Genomic DNA, 25,454 nt, shown 5'->3' with positions numbered 1-25,454 from the left:
CGGTTAAGAACAAATTCTTATTTTCAATGACGGCCTAGGAACAGTGGGTTAACTGCCTGTTCAGGGACAGAACGACAGATTTGTACCTTGTCATGTTCCCTTGCAACCTTTCAGTTACTAGTCCAACGCTCTAACCACTAGGCTACCCTGCCGCCACTCCACTCTAACCACTAGGCTACCCTGCCGCCACTCCACTCTAACCACTAGGCTACCCTGCCGCCACTCCATTCTAACCACTAGGCTACCCTGCCGCCCCTCCACTCTAACCACTGGCTACCCTTCCATTCTAACCACTAGGCTACCCTGCCGCCCCTCCACTCTAACCACTAGGCTACCCTGCCGCCCCTCCACTCTAACCACTCCTGCCGCCCTCCACTCTACCAGGCCCAATTTAATTTGTTACCTTTATTTAACCAGGCAAGTCGGTTAAGAACAAATTCTTATTTTCAATGACTAGGCTACCCTGCCTCCACTCTAACCACTAGGCTACCCTGCCGCCCCTCCACTCTTGTACCCTGTCAGCCCCTCCACTCTAACCACTGCAACCCTTCCAGTCTAACCACTAGGCTCCCTGCCGCTCCACTCTAACCACTAGGCTACCCTGCCGCCCCTCCACTCTAACCACTAGGCTAGGCTACCCTGCCGCCCCTCCCTCTAACCACTAGGCTACCCTGCCGCCCCTCCACAACCACTAGGCTACCCTGCCGCCCCTCCACTCTAACCACTAGGCTACCCTGCCGCCCCTCCACTCTAACCACTAGGCTACCCTGCCGCCCCTCCACTCTAACCACTAGGCTACCCTGCCGCCCTCCACTCTAACCACTAGGCTACCCTGCCGCCCTCCACTCTAACCACTAGGCTACCTGCCGCCCCTCCACTCTAACCACTAGGCTACCCTGCCGCCACTCCACTCTAACCACTAGGCTACCCTGCCGCCCTCCACTCTAACCACTAGGCTACCCTGCCGCCCCTCCACTCTAACCACTAGGCTACCCTGCCGCCCTCCACTCTAACCACTAGGCTACCCTGCCGCCCCTCCACTCTAACCACTAGGCTACCCTGCCGCCCCTCCACTCTAACCACTAGGCTACCCTGCCGCCCCTCCACTCTAACCACTAGGCTACCCTGCCGCCCTCCACTCTAACCACTAGGCTACCCTGCCGCCACTCCACTCTAACCACTAGGCTACCCTGCCACCACTCCACTCTAACCACTAGGCTACCCTGCCGCCACTCCACTCTAACCACTAGGCTACCCTGCCGCCACTCCACTCTAACCACTAGGCTACCCTGCCGCCACTCCACTCTAACCACTAGGCTACCCTGCCGACTTCCTACTTATTTGGCTCTAACGCTTCAACTGTTGTGGTTATAAGCCAGTGTTTCCTCCAAGATGATGGCCTCTAAAACACAGCGACGCCAAAAGACCCCGACCGTGCCGCCTGCCAAGCCCCCCTCCACCCGCCTAAGCCCCTTTTTGACATAGAAAAACCCTGCACACCCACATCCACCCTTGGGTCTGCCACCTCATCAAAGCTGGCTGCTGTATTCATGACATACTTCCTCTTTAAATCACATTATATTTGCACTGTGAGAGGATTTAGATGGAGAAGCCAGGTCTCATAATGTGAGAAGTCGAGGCCCCATTAACAGCAAATCACTCAACATAAATAAACATGGCACACTCTCTCACTTCCATATCCCTCCTGACAGAACACATACACACACACACACACACACACAGTTCCCCTCCTGACAGAACACACAGTTCCCCTCCTGACAGAACACACAGTTCCCCTCCTGACAGAACACACAGTTCCCCTCCTGACAGAACACACAGTTCCCCTCCTGACAGAACACACAGTTCCCCTCCTGACAGAACACACAGTTCCCCTCCTGACAGAACCCATAGTTCCCCTCCTGACAGAACCCATAGTTCCCCTCCTGACAGAACCCATAGTTCCCCTCCTGACAGAACACACAGTTCCCCTCCTGACAGAACACACAGTTCCCCTCCTGACAGAACACACAGTTCCCCTCCTGACAGAACACACAGTTCCCCTCCTGACAGAACACACAGTTCCCCTCCTGACAGAACACACAGTTCCCCTCCTGACAGAACACACAGTTCCCCTCCTGACAGAACACACAGTTCCCCTCCTGACAGAACACACAGTTCCCCTCGTGACAGAACACACAGTTCCCCTCCTGACAGAACACACAGTTCCCCTCCTGACAGAACACACAGTTCCCCTCCTGAAACACACAGTTCCCCTCCTGACAGAACACACAGTTCCCCTCCTGACAGAACACACAGTTCCCCTCCTGACAGAACCCATAGTTCCCCTCCTGACAGAACCCATAGTTCCCCTCCTGACAGAACCCATAGTTCCCCTCCTGACAGAACCCATAGTTCCCCTCCTGACAGAACCCATAGTTCCCCTCCTGACAGAACCCATAGTTCCCCTCCTGACAGAACCCATAGTTCCCCTCCTGACAGAACCCATAGTTCCCCTCCTGACAGAACACACAGTTCCCCTCCTGACAGAACACACAGTTCCCCTCCTGACAGAACACACAGTTCCCCTCCTGACAGAACACACAGTTCCCCTCCTGACAGAACACAGTTCCCCTCCTGACAGAACACACAGTTCCCCTCCTGACAGAACACACAGTTCCCCTCCTGACAGAACACACAGTTCCCCTCCTGACAGAACACACAGTTCCCCTCCTGACAGAACACACAGTTCCCCTCCTGACAGAACACACAGTTCCCCTCCTGACAGAACACACAGTTCCCCTCCTGACAGAACACACAGTTCCCCTCCTGACAGAACACACAGTTCCCCTCCTGACAGAACACACACACACACAGTTCCCCTCCTGACAGAACACACACACACACAGTTCCCCTCCTGATAGAACCCATAGTTCCCCTCCTGACAGAACACACACACACACAGTTCCCCTCCTGACAGAACACACACACACACAGTTCCCCTCCTGATAGAACCCATAGTTCCCCTCCTGACAGAACACACACACACACAGTTCCCCTCCTGACAGAACACACACACACACAGTTCCCCTCCTGACAGAACCCACAAGTTCCCCTCCTGACAGAACACACAGTTCCCCTCCTGACAGAACACACACACACACACACAGTTCCCCTCCTGACAGAACACACACACACACAGTTCCCCTCCTGACAGAACACACACACACACAGTTCCCCTCCTGACAGAACACACACACAGTTCCCCTCCTGACAGAACACACACACACACACAGTTCCCCTCCTGACAGAACACACACACACACACAGTTCCCCTCCTGACAGAACCCACACACACAGTTCCCCTCCTGACAGAACCCACTCGTCTTGTCTAATTTCAGTGCGACACACAATGTGGATTTTATACAGGTTTTCTCCAACTCTGTTTTCCCCCACCAGTTACAACTTAAATAATGTGCTCTTGGTTGATTTACGTTCATTATTATTTTCGAAAACACTTAGAAAAGCCACCGTGCTTCTACACCTGCATTGCTTGCTGTTTGGGGGTTTTAGGCTGAGGGTTTCTGTACAGCACTTTGAGATATCAGCTGATGTACGAAGGGCTTTATAAATACATTTGATTATTCTATTCAACTGAAAGAGTCAAGAACAGAATATATTTGAGTAAGTGATTTAATAAACAAACTAAGACATTAAACACACACACCAATAGGCCCCACTTGTTGACAGTAGCCCCCCCCCCAATCCCGTCTAGCTTTAGCAATGGACTGGATATAGTCTCAGGTCACACAAGCCCAATGTGATATGAATTATTCATTCTGGGGGGGGAAAAAAGGTCATTTCTGTCACAGTCAAAGATCATCGTTGTCATGAAATCCTCCCATCAGTTCTGTCAACCAAAAGAACTTGAAGGTGGATGAAGAGGACGAGATCTGCTCCCCTGGGATGTGGTTGAATCCCTTATGGACTCTGGTCTACAGTAGTGCACTATATAGGGAATAGGGTGCTATAGGGCCCTGGTCTACAGTAGAGCACTATATAGGGAATAGGGTTCTATAGGGCTCTGGTCTAAAGTATTACACTATATAGGGAATAGGGTTCTATAGGGCTCTGGTCTAAAGTATTACACTATTTAGGGAATAGGGTTCTATAGGGCTCTGGTCTAAAGTATTACACTATATAGGGAATAGGGTTCTATAGGGCTCTGGTCTAAAGTAGTGCACTATATAGGGAATAGGGTTCTATAGGGCTCTGGTCTAAAGTAGTGCACTATATAGGGAATAGGGTTCTATAGGGCTCTGGTCTAAAGTAGTGCACTATATAGGGAATAGGGTGCTATAGGGCCCTGGTCTACAGTAGAGCACTATATAGGGAATAGGGTGCTATAGGGCTCTGGTCTAAAGTAGTACACTATATAGGGAATAGGATTCTATAGGGCTCTGGTCTAAAGTAGTGCACTATATAGGGAATAGGATTCTATAGGGCTCTGGTCTAAAGTAGTGCACTATATATAGGGAATAGGGTTCTATAGGGCTCTGGTCTAAAGTAGTACACTATATAGGGAACATGATTCTATAGGGCTCTGGTCTAAAGTAGTTCATTATATATAGGGAATAGGGTTCTATAGGGCTCTGGTCTAAAGTAGTACACTATATAGGGAATATGATTCTATAGGGCTCTGGTCTAAAGTAGTGCACTATATAGGGAATAGGGTTCTATAGGGCTCTGGTCTAAAGTAGTTCATTATATATATGGAATAGGGTTCTATAGGGCTCTGGTCTAAAGTAGTTCATTATATATATGGAATAGGGTTCTATAGGGCTCTGGTCTAAAGTAGTGCACTATGTATAGGGAATGGGGTTCTATAGGGCTCTGGTCTAAAGTAGTGCACTATGTATAGGGAATAGGGTTCTATAGGGCTCTGGTCTAAAGTAGTTCATTATATATATGGAATAGGGTTCTATAGGGCCCTGGTCTAAAGTAGTTCACGCCATAGGGAATAGGGTTCTATAGGGCTCTGGTCTAAAGTAGTGCACTATGTATAGGGAATAGGGTTCTATAGGGCTCTGGTCTAAAGTAGTGCACTATGTATAGGGAATAGGGTTCTATAGGGCCCTGGTCTAAAGTAGTGCACTATGTATAGGGAATAGGTTTCTATAGGGCTCTGGTCTAAAGTAGTGCACTATGTAGGGAATAGGGTTCTATAGGGCCCTGGTCTAAAGTAGTGCACTATGTATAGGGAATAGGGTGCTATTTCAAAACATCTCTGGGTAGTTATGTGAAAGGAGAACTAGATGGAAGACAGTAACACCCTCTTCAAAAGAAAAACAACTGATTGTGGAATCAGAGTAAATGAGGTTGTGTGTCACGACTGTAATTGAGGAGCCATTTTGAGGGAGACGTGTTGAGATAAGACTGTGTGGAATATGAAGACACACAACAACAACGTCCTCATCATTAAAACAGGAACACCACACAACAGAAACACAACATCGTATCCATCTCTCCAACACCCCTCCCTCCTCCTCCTCCCCTGCCCCCACCCTTCCCCCTTCCTCCCCTGCCCCCACCCTTCCCCCTTCCCCCCCTCCTCCCCCCGTCCTCCCCTTATGGGCATTGCGATGGCAATGCCCATGGCATTGCGATTGGATACTGTGATTTTATAGAGATGGAAAACAAACTGGGGTTTTTGGTGCAGCTACAAGACAACTAGCGCAAAAAAATAACATTGCGATATATTCAAAACGATGCGCTAGAACGTCCCGATATGCAACTGTAGTGATTTCCACCCCCGTCACTAGCGAGTGTGATGAGCAGAGCGCCAGGCTCTCTGTCTCTCTGTCTGTCCGTCTGTGAGGAGGTGAAATGACTGGGTTGACAGCACGGCCGCATCACAAACGGCACCCTACTCCCTTTATAGCGCACAACCCTACGGGGGGGGCCTGGTCAAAAGTAGTGCACTATCTAGGGAAGAGGTTGCCATTAAGGGACACGGTCAGAGAGATGAAATGAGTGGGCTTGACAGCTGGTCTCCACGGGTTCCAAGCTGGGTCAGGGGCTGGGCAGTGAGCCAGAAGCAGGGCCCTGGTCTGAATAGCAATCACTGCATCACACAGGTGACAGACACCTTAGTCTAGGAGCCAAAGTACGTCCCAAACCCCTATTCCCTATAGTAAGACCCTCTGGGGCCATGGTCAAAAAGCAGTGCGCTTCAAAGGGGAATAGGGTGTCAATTAGGACGTAGTCAAGAGCCAGCGAGGCAGCCAGCCAGCGAGGCAGCCAGCCAGCGAGGCAGCCAGCCAGCCAGCGAGGCAGCCAGCCAGTCAGCCAGCCTGCCAGCGAGCGAGCGAGGCAGCCAGCGAGCGAGCGAGGCAGCCAGCGAGGCAGCCAGCCAGCGGGCAGCCAGCCAGCGAGGCAGCCAGCCAGCCAGCGAGGCAGCCAGCGAGGCAGCCAGCCAGCCAGTCAGCCAGTCAGCCAGCCAGCCAGCCAGCCAGCCAGTCAGCCAGCGAGGCAGCCAGCGAGCGAGCGAGGCAGCCAGCGAGGCAGCCAGCCAGCGGGCAGCCAGCCAGCGAGGCAGCCAGCCAGCCAGCGAGGCAGCCAGCGAGGCAGCCAGCCAGCCAGTCAGCCAGTCAGCCAGCCAGCCTGCCAGCGAGGCAGCCAGCGAGCGAGCGAGGCAGCCAGCGAGGCAGCCAGCGAGGCAGCCAGCGAGGCAGCCAGCCAGCCAGCCAGCCAGCGAGGCAGCCAGCCAGCCAGCGAGGCAGCCAGCCAGCCAGCGAGGCAGCCAAGCCAGCCAGCGAGGCAGCCAGCCAGCGAGGCAGCCAGCTAGCCAGCCAGCCAGATGGGATATTGAATACGAGACGTCTGGTATTATTATCCTTGTGACTGAACACAGACGGTTTCAAGTTCCCCTGACCTGAGAAGGTGTGTTCATAGAGCTGACCGCTTCAAGTTCCCCTGACCAGCTCCTCCGACCCAGTCCCCCCCGGCTCCTCCAAACTAGTCCCCCCCGACCTAGTCCCCCCACCGCCTCCTCCGACCCAGTCCCGCACCGCCTCCTCCGACCCAGTCCCCCACCGCCTCCTCCGACCCAGTCCCCCACCGCCTCCTCCGACCCAGTCCCCCACCGCCTCCTCCGACCCAGTCCCCCACCGCCTCCTCCGACCCAGTCCCCCACCGCCTCCTCCGACCCAGTCCCCCACCGCCTCCTCCGACCCAGTCCCCCACCGCCTCCTCCGACCCAGTCCCCCACCGCCTCCTCCGACCCAGTCCCGCACCGCCTCCTCCGACCCAGTCCCGCACCGCCTCCTCCGACCCAGTCCCGCACCGCCTCCTCCGACCCAGTCCCCCACCGCCTCCTCCGACCCAGTCCCCCACCGCCTCCTCCGACCCAGTCCCCCACCGCCTCCTCCGACCCAGTCCCGCACCGCCTCCTCCGACCCAGTCCCGCACCGCCTCCTCCGACCCAGTCCCGCACCGCCTCCTCCGACCCAGTCCCGCACCGCCTCCTCCGACCCAGTCCCGCACCGCCTCCTCCGACCCAGTCCCCCACCGCCTCCTCCGACCCAGTCCCGCACCGCCTCCTCCGACCCAGTCCCCCACCGCCTCCTCCGACCCAGTCCCCCCCCTAGTCTCTTCAAATCATCAAAAAGTTGCATGGTGGAGAAACCTGAAAATCTAATAATCTGTGCTGTTTGCTGTTGCTTCCTAACCTGTTGACGCGTTGTGTTCAGTCGTTGCCATGGAAACAAGAAGGAAACTATCTGTCCAGCGGGCGGCGTGCAGCAGAGTAGTTTTCAACATGACAGTCATGAACACTGGTTCCTCACTGACACACTACACTACACTACACTGACACACACACTACACTACACTACACTACACTACACTGATACACACACACACACACACACTACACACACTACACACACTACACTGATACACACTACACTGACACACACACACACACTACACACACTACACTACACTACACTACACTGACACACACACTACACTACACTGATACACTACACTGATACACTACACTACACTGACACACTACACTACACTGACACACTACACTACACTGACACACACACTACACTGACACACACACTACACTGACACACACACTACACTGACACACACACTACACTACACTGACACACACTACACTACACTGACACACACTACACTACACTGACACACACTACACTACACTGACACACACTACACTACACTGACACACACTACACTACACTGACACACACTACACTACACTGACACACACACTACACTACACTGACACACACACTACACTACACTGACACACACACTACACTACACTGACACACACACTACACTACACTGACACACACACTACACTACACTGACACACACACTACACTACACTACACTACACTGACACACACACTACACTACACTACACTACACTGACACACACTACACTGACACACACACACACACAACTACACTACACTGACACACACACTACACTACACTACACTGATACACACTACACTACACTGATACACACTACACTGACACACACACACACACTACACTACACTGACACACACACTACACTACACTGATACACTACACTACACTGATACACTACACTGACACACACACTACACTGACACACACACTACACTGACACACACACTACACTGATACACACTACACTACACTGATACACACTACACTACACTGATACACACTACACTGACACACTCTACACTACACTGACACACACTACACTACACTGACACACACACTACACTGACACACACACTACACTGACACACACACTACACTACACTGACACACACACTACACTGACACACACACTACACTGACACACACACTACACTGACACACACACTACACTGACACACACACTACACTGACACACACACTACACTGACACACACACTACACTGACACACACACTACACTGACACACACACTACACTGACACACACACTACACTGACACACACACTACACTGACACACACACTACACTGACACACACACTACACTGACACACACACTACACTGACACACACTACACTGACACACACTACACTGATACACACTACACTACACTGACACACACACACACGTCCACCTCACAGTGAAGTGAAGGCTCCTGCTGTCGACTCTATTCATCACACAGGTGAGCCTGCATCCCAAATGGCTTCCCATTCCTTAAGGGCCTGGGTCAAAACGAGTGCACTATATAGGGTATAGGGTCAAAACGAGTGCACTATATAGGGTATAGGGTTAAGGGCCTGGGTCAAAACAAGTGCACTATATAGGGTATAGGGTTAAGGGCCTGGGTCAAAACGAGTGCACTATATAGGGTACAGGGTTAAGGGCCTGGGTCAAAACGAGTGCACTATATAGGGTATAGGGTTAAAACGTGTGCACTATATAGGGTATAGGGTTAAGGGCCTGGGTCAAAACGAGTGCACTATATAGGGTATAGGGTCAAAACGAGTGCACTATATAGGGTACAGGGTTAAGGGCCTGGGTCAAAACGAGTGCACTATATAGGGTATACGGTTAAGGGCCTGGGTCAAAACGAGTGCACTATATAGGGTACAGGGTGACATTTGGAAGACAAACACACAGTCAGCTAAAGCTGCCTACGACTACAGCAAACCAGCCAGTGATGGAGCCACAGACTGCAGCAAACCAACCGGTGATGGAGCCATTTCCATGTTGGGTCAGAAGGACCCCGACTGTGTCAAACAGAGAGAGACTGTAACTAATAACTCAAGCAGAACAGTGTAGTGGCACATAGATCACTGATACTGTTTTAGAAAGCAACTCACAAACACACATCCAAAACAATTCAGAGAACTGCAGGAATAAATTAACAGTTGATCTGACAGATACTTTTATAAATATATATATTAAAATTAAAAATACATTTAAAAGGCTAACAGCGTACTACTCCCCGGTGCACAGATCCAGGTACTCCCCCCCCCCCCCCCCTCTCTCTTTGATAAAACCTCTCCTGAAGCTTTTTCATTGTTTCATATGTCTTGTTTTTTTTTGGGGGGGGGGGTCTCTCCATTTTAAAAAGGGAGGGAAACGGTCTCAGTGTTAACTGCACCGTTAGTGGAGGGAGACGTGTTGTGATCAACCAGAACCACAACTGGCAGGTCCTATAATTGCCTCTCCAGAAAAATGGTTCTGTTCATTAAGCACACTGCTGCACTGCCTACCAATCAGGGAGAACCGCTGGGCACTGCCTACCAATCAGGGAGAACCGCTGGGGTGATGTATCCCAACTGGCTCCCTATTCCCTTTATAGGGCACTACTATAGACCCTATTCCCATTATAGGGCCCTACTTTAGACCCGATTCCCTTTATAGGGCACTACTTTTGATCAACGCTCCCTGTCACTAACTGACCTCCCCCCTATAGATGTTACCAGCCCTGTCACTAACTGACCCCCTATAGATGTTACCAGCCCTGTCACTAACTGACCCCCCTATAGATGTTACCAGCCCTGTCACTAACTGACCTCCCCTATAGATGTTACCAGCCCTGTCACTAACTGACCTCCCCTATAGATGGTACCAGCCCTGTCACAAACTGACCCCCCATTTATTCTGCTTGAATGCTCAGTTGTTCCTTTCTGTCTCTCTCCTGTACACACACACACACACACCTGAGAGCTGCTATTCAGCACATCTGAGGACTAAAGACTCAATCAGCTGGTAGTAATTAGCGGTAATGCCTGTCGTTATGGTTGACCCAACCGTGTTCTGTTTTCTCCACTGGACACACACACACACACACACACACACACACACACACACACACACACACACACACACACACACACACACACACACACACACACACACACACACACACCGAGAGAGAGGGCCAAGCCAGATGGGAGTGGAGATCGTTCCACCCAGGACATCGCCTTCTGAAGGGCGCATCAGAATGCCAGTGACAAATGAGGACACCTGCTCTCTGCATTTCATCCTAATCTGGTCAGCGGCATTCTGGGGATTTCTGACACAGTGAACGGCAGCTCGAGTTAAGGCTTTATATCATCGGTGTGTGTGTGTGTGTGCGCGTGTCAAATCAAAGTTTATTGGTCACGTACACAGATTTGCAGAGGTTAATCGCAGGTGCAGCGAAATGTCTCTCTGAAATATGCACCGTCCCGGGTTTCTATTTAATTATAATGTTTTTACCCCACAGCGGTTAGTAGTGGCACAACCCTTCAGTATTTATTTGTGTGAAAAACAGAATTATGGCAAACAGCCATTACTGTAATTAAAGACTGCAGGGCATTTTCACAGCTCAAGACGCATCAGTAACAGGGGCGGGGGCTCGCTAAAGGTGATATTTCCTCAACTTAATTCTCCTTTCAGAAATGCAACTCTTACGGACAGATCCAAGAACACCGTTTAGACATTTAAAAAAAAACACATTGTCTTCTTTCTTTGTGCTAATTGTTGTAAACATGTCTGTTTGAATGTTATGGTGAGGGGGGGGGGTTGTATATTGAAAACGAGCCCCAGACACTAGGAAGTTCTGAAATCTGCAGCTCTTTTAAATGTCACAACTTCTGATAGAGAAACTCGTTTCCTTTGTTATTTTGTGGTGTTACAGCACCACCTAGTGGTCGAATCATGTCACTTCACCTGAAGGCAATAAACCAAAATATATGGTCCTCCGAATTAAAGTCCTACTCTTCATCTCCTCCTTTGTAAATATTTGGATCCAAACCAGCCAGTAGCCAGGTGGGGGGGGGGTGTAATTGCTAAGGATCATCCAAATCAACTGAAATGACCTTACAGAGGTAGAATAAGGATTAACCTATCATAGAGAGGCCTCAGCTGGCGGGCAGCTTCCCCCCACGACACAGCTGAACGAGACACCTCTAGAGTGTAGACTAGTGGTTAGAGAGGAGGGGCGGCAGCGTAGCCTAGTGGTTAGAGTGTAGAGGCGGCAGGGTAGCCTAGTGGTTAGAGTGTAGAGGCGGCAGGGTAGACTAGTGGTTAGAGAGGAGGGGCGGCAGCGTAGCCTAGTGGTTAGAGTGTAGAGGCGGCAGGGTAGACTAGTGGTTAGAGAGGAGGGGCGGCAGCGTAGCCTAGTGGTTAGAGTGGACTGACATTACAACCGGGGAGACACCTCTATAAACGTAGAAGACTGACATTACAACCGGGGAGACACCTCTATAGAGGTAGAAGACTGACATTACAACCGGGGAGACACCTCTATAGAGGTAGAAGACTGACATTACAACCGGGGAGACACCTCTATAGAGGTAGCAGACTGACATTACAACCGGGGAGACACCTCTATAGACGTAGAAGACTGACATTACAACCGGGAGGCCGTTTGTAAAAATGTAGAAAACAACGATGATACAACTTCAAAAACAAAACAACCCAGCGACAACACATCATCACGAGGAAGATGATTGATGAAGAGTGTGGTCATGTAGCGAGGGCGACTCTGGGAACCAGCCAGAGTCGTATCTACTGGACTCCTCCTCCTTCACAGTGTGTTTATCATCCACGTGGACGCCTCAGCAGCTTCACAGTTCAGAGTAGTGGCCAGTCGCCCTCACTAGAAGCCCTCCGCCGCCTCTCCCCTGCATTCCCTCACTAGGAGCCCTCACTAGGAGCCCTCCGCCGCCTCTCCCCTGCATTCCCTCACTAGGAGCCCTCCGCCGCCTCTCCCCTGCATTCCCTCACTAGGAGCCCTCACTAGGAGCCCTCCGCCGCCTCTCCCCTGCATTCCCTCACTAGGAGCCCTCACTAGGAGCCCTCCGCCGCCTCTCCCCTGCATTCCCTCACTAGGAGCCCTCCGCCGCCTCTCCCCTGCATTCCCTCACTAGGAGCCCTCCGCCGCCTCTCCCCTGCATTCCCTCACTAGGAGCCCTCCGCCGCCTCTCCCCTGCATTCCCTCACTAGGAGCCCTCCGCAGCCTCTCCCCTGCATTCCCTCACTAGGAGCCCTCCGCAGCCTCTCCCCTGCATTCCCTCACTAGGAGCCCTCACTAGGAGCCCTCCGCCGCCTCTCCCCTGCATTCCCTCACTAGGAGCCCTCACTAGGAGCCCTCCGCCGCCTCTCCCCTGCATTCCCTCACTAGGAGCCCTCACTAGGAGCCCTCCGCAGCCTCTCCCCTGCATTCCCTCACTAGGAGCCCTCCGCAGCCTCTCCCCTGCATTCCCTCACTAGGAGCCCTCACTAGGAGCCCTCCGCCGCCTCTCCCCTGCATTCCCTCACTAGGAGCCCTCACTAGGAGCCCTCCGCCGCCTCTCCCCTGCATTCCCTCACTAGGAGCCCTCCGCCGCCTCTCCCCTGCATTCCCTCACGAGCGTCATGTGACTCCTCAAATGGTGTGTGTTCCGTGTTCCAAATGGCACCCTAATTCCCTACATAGTGCACTACTTTTGACCAGGGTGTGTAAGGTTGCGGTTGAAAGTAGTGCACTATAAAAAAATCAAGGGAAAAGGGAGGCATTTCAGACCCACCGTCTGCCCGAGGCATTTCAGACCGAGCGTCTGCCCGAGGCATTTCAGACCGAGCGTCTGCCCGAGGCATTTCAGACCGAGCGTCTGCCCGAGGCATTTCAGACCGAGCGTGACTCATTGACGGCAGCTTTGAAGACTGTTTTGTTTCCTCTCGTTAAGTTTCAGTCCTGTTAGTGTGGTTGTTACTGGTCATCACCTGACTCAACATTAAATCACACAAATCTCAAGTCTTATTTGCAGTTGCCATGGCGGCATCCCAGTAGCAGAGAGCTCCTGTAAATATGTACATATTTAAAAAAAATAATAAAAAAATGTATGGTTTTAACTTGTGTTTATAAAAAATAAACTGTTCTGTTTTTGATAACATTGAGTTTAATTGCATATTTCTCTCCTCTCCTGCAGACTACTGGTCAACTGTGTGTTCCTGGTTCTAGTCTCCTGCAGACTACTGGTCAACTGTGTGTTCCTGGTTCTAGTCTCCTGCAGACTACTGGTCAACTGTGTGTTCCTGGTTCTAGTCAACTGTGTGTTCCTCTGTGTGTTCCTCTGTGTGTTCCTCTGTGTGTTCCTCTGTGTGTTCCTCTGTGTGTTCCTCTGTGTGTTCCTCTGTGTGTTCCTCTGTGTGTTCCTCTGTGTGTTCCTCTGTGTGTTCCTCTGTGTGTTCCTCTGTGTGTTCCTCTGTGTGTTCCTCTGTGTGTTCCTCTGTGTGTTCCTCTGTGTGTTCCTCTGTGTGTTCCTCTGTGTGTTCCTCTGTGTGTTCCTCTGTGTGTTCCTGGTTCTCCGATGTTGTTTCCATGTGTACTATCTGCAGTACATCGATTGTTGTCATTGATTTGCTCCCCATTTCGTCACACGGGGTAAGACGTGAGGATCTGTTTTAAACACACCCATAGTGCTCTGATCAAAAGTAGTGCCCTATAGAGGGAACAGGGCGCCACTAAAGTAGTGCCCTATAGAGGGAACAGGGCGCCACTAAAGTAGTGCCCTATATAGGGAACAGGGCGCCACTAAAGTAGTGCCCTATATAGGGAACAGGGCGCCACTAAAGTAGTGCCCTATATAGGGAACAGGGCGCCACTATAGTAGTGCCCTATAGAGGGAACAGGGCGCCACTAAAGTAGTGCCCTATAGAGGGAACAGGGCGCCACTAAAGTAGTGCCCTATAGAGGGAACAGGGCGCCACTAAAGTAGTGCCCTATAGAGGGAACAGGGCGCCACTAAAGTAGTGCCCTATAGAGGGAACAGGGCGCCACTAAAGTAGTGCCCTATAGAGGGAACAGGGCGCCACTAAAGTAGTGCCCTATAGAGGGAACAGGGCGCCACTAAAGTAGTGCCCTATAGAGGGAACAGGGCGCCACTAAAGTAGTGCCCTATAGAGGGAACAGGGCGCCACTAAAGTAGTGCCCTATATAGGGAACAGGGCGCCACTAAAGTAGTGCCCTATAGAGGGAACAGGGCGCCACTAAAGTAGTGCCCTATAGAGGGAACAGGGCGCCACTAAAGTAGTGCCCTATAGAGGGAACAGGGCGCCACTATAGTAGTGCCCTATAGAGGGAACAGGGCGCCACTAAAGTAGTGCCCTATAGAGGGAACAGGGCGCCACTAAAGTAGTGCCCTATAGAGGGAACAGGGTGCCACTATAGTAGTGCCCTATAGAGGGAACAGGGCGCCACTATAGTAGTGCCCTATAGAGGGAACAGGGCGCCACTAAAGTAGTGCCCTATAGAGGGAACAGGGCGCCACTAAAGTAGTGCCCTATAGAGGGAACAGGGCGCCACTAAAGTAGTGCCCTATAGAGGGAACAGGGCGCCACTAAAGTAGTGCCCTATATAGGGAACAGGGCGCCACTATAGTAGTGCCCTATAGAGGGAACAGGGCGCCACTAAAGTAGTGCCCTATAGAGGGAACAGGGCGCCACTATAGTAGTGCCCTATAGAGGGAACAGGGCGCTATCTGGGACCTCTGTTAAATCATAGCTGTTCACTATCCCACATTCAACTTGATTTAATCTTGTTCTGATTTCAGGGTGAACTAGTGGTTAATTGACCAAGCGGTTCTCTCACATCCCACAGAGAGGCTGTGTATCGATCTCAGCCTCTGGGAAATTAGACAGGAAGTTCAGAACAGTCAAAGTCACGTCATTCATGAAATTGGATAAAACCAGATCAAAGTACGACGACCAAAGTTTGAAAACGGACTGTTGCTCCTACATCGATAAAGTTAAATCAGAACGTTCCTGACTCAGACCCCACACTGTTACCAACAGACAGAGACTCAGACCCCACACTGTTACCAACAGACAGACAGAGACTCAGACCCCACACTGTTACCAACAGAGACAGAGACTCAGACCCCACACTGTTACCAACAGACAGAGAGACTCAGACCCCACACTGTTACCAACAGACAGAGACTCAGACCCCACACTGTTACCAACAGACAGACAGAGAGACTCAGACCCCACACTGTTACCAACAGACAGAGACTCAGACCCCACACTGTTACCAACAGACAGACAGAGACTCAGACCCCACACTGTTACCAACAGACAGAGACTCAGACCCCACACTGTTACCAACAGACAGAGACTCAGACCCCACACTGTTACCAACAGACAGAGAGAGAGACTCAGACCCCACACTGTTACCAACAGACAGAGACTCAGACCCCACACTGTTACCAACAGACAGACAGAGACTCAGACCCCACACTGTTACCAACAGACAGAGAGAGAGACTCAGACCCCACACTGTTACCAACAGACAGAGAGACTCAGACCCCACACTGTTACCAACAGACAGAGAGACTCAGACCCCACACTGTTACCAACAGACAGAGAGAGAGACTCAGACCCCACACTGTTACCAACAGACAGAGACTCAGACCCCACACTGTTACCAACAGACAGAGGTTCAGACCCCACACTGTTACCAACAGACAGAGAGAGAGACTCAGACCCCACACTGTTACCAACAGACAGACAGAGACTCAGACCCCACACTGTTACCAACAGACAGAGACTCAGACCCCACACTGTTACCAACAGACAGAGAGAGAGACTCAGACCCCACACTGTTACCAACAGACAGAGAGAGAGACTCAGACCCCACACTGTTACCAACAGACAGAGACTCAGACCCCACACTGTTACCAACAGACAGACAGAGACTCAGACCCCTCACTGTTACCAACAGACAGAGACTCAGACCCCACACTGTTACCAACAGACAGACAGAGACTCAGACCCCACACTGTTACCAACAGAGACAGAGACTCAGACCCCACACTGTTACCAACAGACAGAGAGACTCAGACCCCACACTGTTACCAACAGACAGAGACTCAGACCCCACACTGTTACCAACAGACAGACAGAGAGACTCAGACCCCACACTGTTACCAACAGACAGAGAGACTCAGACCCCACACTGTTACCAACAGACAGACAGAGACTCAGACCCCACACTGTTACCAACAGACAGAGACTCAGACCCCACACTGTTACCAACAGACAGAGACTCAGACCCCACACTGTTACCAACAGACAGAGAGAGAGACTCAGACCCCACACTGTTACCAACAGACAGAGACTCAGACCCCACACTGTTACCAACAGACAGACAGAGACTCAGACCCCACACTGTTACCAACAGACAGAGAGAGACTCAGACCCCACACTGTTACCAACAGACAGAGAGACTCAGACCCCACACTGTTACCAACAGACAGAGAGACTCAGACCCCACACTGTTACCAACAGACAGAGAGAGAGACTCAGACCCCACACTGTTACCAACAGACAGAGACTCAGACCCCACACTGTTACCAACAGACAGAGGTTCAGACCCCACACTGTTACCAACAGACAGAGAGAGAGACTCAGACCCCACACTGTTACCAACAGACAGACAGAGACTCAGACCCCACACTGTTACCAACAGACAGAGACTCAGACCCCACACTGTTACCAACAGACAGAGAGAGAGACTCAGACCCCACACTGTTACCAACAGACAGAGAGAGAGACTCAGACCCCACACTGTTACCAACAGACAGAGACTCAGACCCCACACTGTTACCAACAGACAGACAGAGACTCAGACCCCTCACTGTTACCAACAGACAGAGACTCAGACCCCACACTGTTACCAACAGACAGACAGAGACTCAGACCCCACACTGTTACCAACAGAGACAGAGACTCAGACCCCACACTGTTACCAACAGACAGAGAGACTCAGACCCCACACTGTTACCAACAGACAGAGACTCAGACCCCACACTGTTACCAACAGACAGACAGAGAGACTCAGACCCCACACTGTTACCAACAGACAGAGACTCAGACCCCACACTGTTACCAACAGACAGACAGAGACTCAGACCCCACACTGTTACCAACAGACAGACAGAGACTCAGACCCCACACTGTTACCAACAGACAGAGAGAGAGACTCAGACCCCACACTGTTACCAACAGACAGAGACTCAGACCCCACACTGTTACCAACAGACAGACAGAGACTCAGACCCCACACTGTTACCAACAGACAGAGAGAGAGACTCAGACCCCACACTGTTACCAACAGACAGAGAGACTCAGACCCCACACTGTTACCAACAGACAGAGAGAGAGACCCCACACTGTTACCAACAGACAGAGAGAGAGACTCAGACCCCACACTGTTACCAACAGACAGAGAGAGAGAGACTCAGACCCCACACTGTTACCAACAGACAGAGACTCAGACCCCACACTGTTACCAACAGACAGACAGAGAGACTCAGACCCCACACTGTTACCAACAGACAGACAGAGAGACTCAGACCCCACACTGTTACCAACAGACAGACAGAGAGACTCAGACCCCACACTGTTACCAACAGACAGAGAGACTCAGACCCCACACTGTTACCAACAGACAGAGAGACTCAGACCCCACACTGTTACCAACAGACAGACAGAGACTCAGACCCCACACTGTTACCAACAGACAGAGAGAGAGACTCAGACCCCACACTGTTACCAACAGACAGAGACTCAGACCCCACACTGTTACCAACAGACAGAGACTCAGACCCCACACTGTTACCAACAGACAGAGAGAGAGACTCAGACCCCACACTGTTACCAACAGACAGAGACTCAGACCCCACACTGTTACCAACAGACAGAGAGACTCAGACCCCACACTGTTACCAACAGACAGAGAGACTCAGACCCCACACTGTTACCAACAGACAGACAGAGACTCAGACCCCACACTGTTACCAACAGACAGAGACTCAGACCCCACACTGTTACCAACAGACAGAGAGAGAGACTCAGACCCCACACTGTTACCAACAGACAGAGAGAGAGACTCAGACCCCACACTGTTACCAACAGACAGAGAGAGAGACTCAGACCCCACACTGTTACCAACAGACAGAGACTCAGACCCCACACTGTTACCAACAGACAGACAGAGACTCAGACCCCTCACTGTTACCAACAGACAGAGAGACTCAGACCCCACACTGTTACCAACAGACAGAGACTCAGACCCCACACTGTTACCAACAGACAGAGACTCAGACCCCACACTGTTACCAACAGACAGAGACTCAGACCCCACACTGTTACCAACAGACAGAGAGAGACTCAGACCCCACACTGTTACCAAGAGACAGAGAGAGACTCAGACCCCACACTGTTACCAACAGACAGAGAGAGACTCAGACCCCACACTGTTACCAACAGACAGACAGAGAGACTCAGACCCCACACTGTTACCAACAGACAGAGAGAGAGACTCAGACCCCACACTGTTACCAACAGACAGAGAGACTCAGACCCCACACTGTTACCAACAGACAGACAGAGAGACTCAGACCCCACACTGTTACCAACAGACAGACAGAGAGACTCAGACCCCACACTGTTACCAACAGACAGAGAGACTCAGACCCCACACTGTTACCAACAGACAGACAGAGAGACTCAGACCCCACACTGTTACCAACAGACAGACAGAGACTCAGACCCCACACTGTTACCAACAGACAGAGACTCAGACCCCACACTGTTACCAACAGACAGAGAGACTCAGACCCCACACTGTTACCAACAGACAGACAGAGACTCAGACCCCACACTGTTACCAACAGACAGAGACTCAGACCCCACACTGTTACCAACAGACAGAGAGACTCAGACCCCACACTGTTACCAACAGACAGACAGAGACTCAGACCCCACACTGTTACCAACAGACAGAGAGACTCAGACCCCACACTGTTACCAACAGACAGAGAGACTCAGACCCCACACTGTGACCTGGAGTCCTGGCTCAAGTTCAGCAGGCTTAATGTGGGACCAATCCGACTAATGACATCACCACGGTCAGTCAGTCACAGCCAGCAGCTACAGTACAGGGAGGGAGGCAAGACACTTAAGAGGGACACAGAGAACCACACACACACAGACAACAGAACCACACACACACAACAGAACCACAGAGACGACACAGAGAACCACACACACACAGACAACAGAACCACACAGAGACGACACAGAGAACCACACACACACAAACAACAGAACCACACACACACACACACACACAACAGAACCACACACACAACAGAACCACACAGAGACGACACAGAAACCCACACACACAGAGACAGACGTAGAACAGACCACACACACACAACAGAACCACACAGAGACGACACAGAAACCCACACACACAGATAGAAAACCACACACACACAGAAACACACACAGAACCACACACAGAACCACACACAGACGACACAGAAAACTACACACAGACACACACACAGACACACACACAGAACCACACACAGAACCACACACAGAACCACACACAGAACCACACACAGAACCACACAAGGAGGGACGGCAGTCGCAGTAAGTATTCTTGTCTGAGCCAGAACGGCCCACAGGGCAGGAGCCCATGACCTGTAGTGTGAGGCAGCTTGATGAACTCCCTCTGGACCAGACACTAGTCTACGACAGGAGCCCATGTCCTGTAGTGTGAGGCAGCTTGATGAACTCCCTCTGGACCAGACACTAGTCTACAGCAGGAGCCCGTGTCCTGTAGTGTGAGGCAGCTTGATGAACTCCCTCTGGACCAGACACTAGTCTACAGCAGGAGCCCGTGTCCTGTAGTGTGAGGCAGCTTGATGAACTCCCTCTGGACCAGACACTAGTCTACGGCAGGAGCCCATGTCCTGTAGTGTGAGGCAGCTTGATGAACTCCCTCTGGACCAGACACTAGTCTACGGCAGGCGGTGGCGAGGTCAAAGTGCTGTTTAAACAACCAGAGGTCAAAGTGCTGTTTAAACAACCAGACACTAGTCTACGGCAGGCGGTGGCGAGGTCAAAGTGCTGTTTAAACAACCAGAGGTCAAAGTGCTGTTTAAACAACCAGACACTAGTCTACGGCAGGAGGTCACTAGGTCAAAGTGCTGTTTAAACAACCAGACACTAGTCTACGGCAGGAGGTCAAAGTGCTGTTTAAACAACCAGACACTAGTCTACAGCAGGAGCCCATGTCCTGTAGTGTGAGGCAGCTTGATGAACTCCCTCTGGACCAGACACTAGTCTACGGCAGGCGGTCGCGAGGTCAAAGTGCTGTTTAAACAACCAGAGGTCAAAGTGCTGTTTAAACAACCAGACACTCAAGGTCACCAGGTCAAAGTGCTGTTTAAACAACCAGACACTAGTCTACAGGAGGAGGTCACGAGGTCAAAGTGCTGTTTAAACAACCAGACACTAGTCTACAGGAGGAGGTCACGAGGTCAAAGTGTTGTTTAAACAACCAGACACTAGTCTACGGCAGGAGGTCACTAGGTCAAAGTGCTGTTTAAACAACCAGACACTAGTCTACGGCAGGAGGTCAAAGTGTTGTTTAAACAACCAGACACTAGTCTATGGCAGGAGGTCAAAGTGCTGTTTAAACAACCAGACACTAGTCTACGGCTGGAGGTCAAAGTGCTGTTTAAACGAACAGACACTTGTCTACGGCAGGAGGTCACTAGGTCAAAGTGCTGTTTAAACAACCAGACACTAGTCTACGGCAGGAGGTCACTAGGTCAAAGTGCTGTTTAAACAACCAGAGGTCAAAGCGTTGCTGAGAATAAACAAGTTGGAGGTACACAACTATAATTATAACTCAGTTCACACAGTACACAGCTACAGTCCAAATATGTTCTGACTCGCTATACTGTCTCCGGAACATTCTCAGGGAAAGAGAGAGAACCTACTGCCAACAAGGAAGTCCACACTCCAGAATCCTCTAGCATGACATAACCATGGCAACACCCCAGTTGACATTCCCTGGGCTTTATTCTGTTATGTTTAATTCCCTCCAACAATGTCACAGGGATCCCTGGCCTTCAAGAAGACCCCCCCCCAAACTTAACATTCGGGGGGGTTGCATCCCAAATAGAAACTTATTTACTATACGGTGCACTTCACACCATAGTACAACGTCTCTGGGGGAAAAAAAAAAAAAACATTTTTACCGCCCAGATTGCGCTAAACGAGTGTGTGTTTGAGTGTCACATTACCACGGTACTTAACAGATTAGAAGAGGACCCAGGGAACTCAGGAGAAGACTCTCATAATGATTAAAACTGTAATCTAGGGCAGCAGTGTAATAGACTGTCAGCAATTCCATTTGAAAAGGTAGCATAAACCTCTGGCTGACGGAGGAAGCTCAGAATATACATCCAAATGGACCCCTATTTACATAAGGCTCTGGTCCAAAGTAGTGCACTAAATAGGGAATATGGTGTCGTTTGGAACAAAGGCCTTATTTCCAACTTCTGCAGTCGGCTGCTGCGTATTTGCATTAGATTAGAATTAAAAAGTCAGAGAAGAGAGAGACAGAGAGACAGAGAGACAGAGAGGAGATACTCCATTAGTTTTGTGTCACTCATAAAATGTCATTAACATTTGGTCGGCCCGTGATCTGCTGCCTAAAGAGGAAAGAACCATTTCTCTAAGATGAAAGAAGACCTTATAAAAACAGTTCCTAAGACAAGCATCAATGCTTCTCTTCAATACTGGCACAGGTGACAACGCAAATTAATCAAAGTGTTTAAAAAAAATATGTAGAATTTAACCTGGCTGCAGAATAAACTGAAACATTGTTGCTGAAAATAATTTTTTAAATAAAGGTGAAGCAATGAAAAAGGAATGTGTGGAAGTCGGAACCCTTGAATTAGAATCATCATTAGACTCATTCTGATTCTAGAAGTGGAACATCTGAAAGACTGATGTCTGGTGTGGAAGGAGCCGTCTCAAATGGCCCCTATTCCCTATACAGAACACTACTTCTGACCAGTCAAGCCCAAGGAGAGGTCAAACCTTATTTGTCCACGTGGTGTCGAGAAAGACGGAGCAGAGCAGACAGACAACGTCGGTCAATAGAGTACAGAGGCAGTGGGATTTACAACTAGCTACTTATCCCCTGGCTAATTTAACATGTTGATACGGCCCAGCTTGTCTGAGGCAAAGCATATACAACCACCACAACGTAATGCTGGACTGTATAGACCTGGATCTGGGATATCAACAATACTTCTGTGTCCTGAACTGACTGAATATCCAACATTGTTATTTTAACATTAGTCAGCTACCACACCCTTAGTGAAGTACCTCAACCTCTGAGTTGAATCGACACTTAACATTGTTTACATTCTTAAGCCCTTATGTGTGTGTTCTCTGGTGTTGCATGCTGGTCTTAGTTTGCTGAAATCCAAACAACGTTTTGTAAAGGTAACCTGTAACGTCCAGTAATGGATACCACAAATCTCAGGTTTACAATCTGTAGCTATGTTTGACTGTATGATATATTACACACGACCATTAGAAAAGGAGAGACAAATGTCTCTTTCATTTGAAGAGAGAGAAAGAGAGAGAGACATAAGAGACAGAGAGAGAGAGATAGAGAGAGAGACAGAGTGGGCTTTGGAGCATTTGGCACAGAGCAAATCCTTGTAAAATGATTAATGTCTACGTTTTACATTATCAGTGGGAGAAGAAAAAACAGGGATTTAAGCACAATGTGAGTGCAGACAAGACAGATTGACTCTCAAAACAAAAATCAGTACATGAATGTCAATTATTAGCAGGTTTACCGGAACAAGTATTTAACTACCAAAGCCTGAATCATTGCAGAGTGGATGATGGGCAAAACGCATTGTCAAAAAGTCACTTCAGCTCGTCCTGAGAGTTTTAATGTTACACAATCCAGGGTGAGTTGTTTCACTTTGAGTTAAACTGTGTCGAGTCAGTGATCGTTTTTTTTAATAAAAAAGGCCTCTATCTCTCTACTTACAAACTTTGGTTTACGGTCTCCATCCTCGCCTCCAGACGATCCACCTTGTCCTCCCTTCTTTCGCTGTTTGTCTCGTGCACTGGACTGAAGATTAGTCCAGTTCTCCATGGCAACTACAGTAGATTAGCTACTCGCTGGCACTACTGTACCCGACCTTTACAAACAAAACAAAACAACGGCGAAACATGCAATACGGTTTGTTGAACAAAAGAGATTATTGGTGGAAAAGTTACTTTAAAACCTGATATCGGGGTACAAAACGAGGAGAGAGAGAGAAAAGCGACTCTTTCAAAGATGCTAACGAGCTAGCTAACTATCACGGTCGGATTTCCTTAATCCAATTTGTAAGCTTTTTCAGGTAGGTTTTTCCTTCCAAGACGTATAGAAAAGATAACAGTCGTTTTTCTTGAATACAATTGTTGAAATATTTGCCAAACGAGGTTGACAAAGGCAGTTAAGCTATCAGAACAACGTTAAAGCGAGTTGATATTTTTCAACAGCTCAAACTTCTGACTTGGGAAAAAAAATTGTTCAGTCCGAAAACCGCGCCACCGGAAGTTGTCGGTGTGACGTCGTTTCATTCTAGCCAATCGTTTTTGCCGACAACGGAAACGCCTTTAATTTTGAGATAAATGATTGGCCGTTTGTCATGTCACTCAATTCCATTCCCATTGATGAAGCAGCCTGATAAAAAAAAACGACGCGGGGAAAAAAGCATGTTGGTTATTAAATCAACAAAGGCTGTTTTGACAAAAATGTTGACAGTTTTACCTTGTAAGACTAAAATTAACATTTTCCCTGAATCAAACTGTTACAAAATCTTACTCTGAATAGTCTGTCGGAATCATCAAACCTTTCTTTGGATATTTTACAATTATTTAGTGGTTTCTTGTAGAGGAATGTATTGCTAGTAGCCGGTCCCAACATAGATCATTGAGGCGCGGTCGGTCGGACAGACATGCAATTTTGGGATGAAAATATTTTCGTTGTCCCTGAGATTATTTGTAAACTGTTGTCTTTCTGCTTTGTATGCGTTAGCCTAATTTTACATACTGTATTTAAATCAGATATTTGACTTTTTTCACACTCAACGACAGTAGTTTACCTCTCCGAGTTGAGCTTGCGAGTTCATGTGCCCCTTACATGTATGTTGTACATGTGTGTCTGGCCTCATTGGAATCGAGTAAATCAAATCAAATGTTATTGGTCACATAAACATGGTTAGCAGATGTTAATGTGAGTGTAGCGAAATGCTTGTGCTTCTAGTTCTGACAATGCAGTAATATCTAACGAGTAATCTAACCTAACAATTCCACAACTACCTTATACACACAAGTGTAAATTAATAAGAATATGTACATAAAGATATATGAATGAGCGATGGTACAGAGCGGCATAGGCAAGATGCAGTAGATGGTATCGAGTATATACATATGAGATGAATAATGTAGGATATGTAAACATATTAAGTGGCATTGTTTAAAGTGACTAGTGATACATCTTTTACATCAATTTCGATTATTAAAGTGGCTGGAG

At 49.6% G+C, this 25,454-nt stretch overlaps 1 protein-coding gene across 1 annotated transcript in view; it reads right to left on the bottom strand.

Moving 5' to 3' along the window:
- diaph3 (diaphanous-related formin 3) overlaps window positions 1-24,437 on the bottom strand; it is a gene marked incomplete at its 3' end in the record, with an annotated part of 46,352 nt that extends 21,915 nt beyond the window's left edge. Inside the window, 1 exon segment of the mRNA XM_046333881.1 lies at window positions 23,919-24,437. Coding sequence (XP_046189837.1) covers window positions 23,919-24,026 — 108 coding nt within the window.
- Window positions 24,438-25,454: the final 1,017 nt, after the last annotated feature.

The sequence above is a fragment of the Oncorhynchus gorbuscha genome, unplaced genomic scaffold (genome assembly GCF_021184085.1).
Source record: "Oncorhynchus gorbuscha isolate QuinsamMale2020 ecotype Even-year unplaced genomic scaffold, OgorEven_v1.0 Un_scaffold_544, whole genome shotgun sequence".
Taxonomy (NCBI): Eukaryota; Metazoa; Chordata; class Actinopteri; order Salmoniformes; family Salmonidae; genus Oncorhynchus; species Oncorhynchus gorbuscha.
Note: the sequence above shows the minus strand (reverse complement) of the source record. Positions and strands in the feature narration are given on the sequence as shown.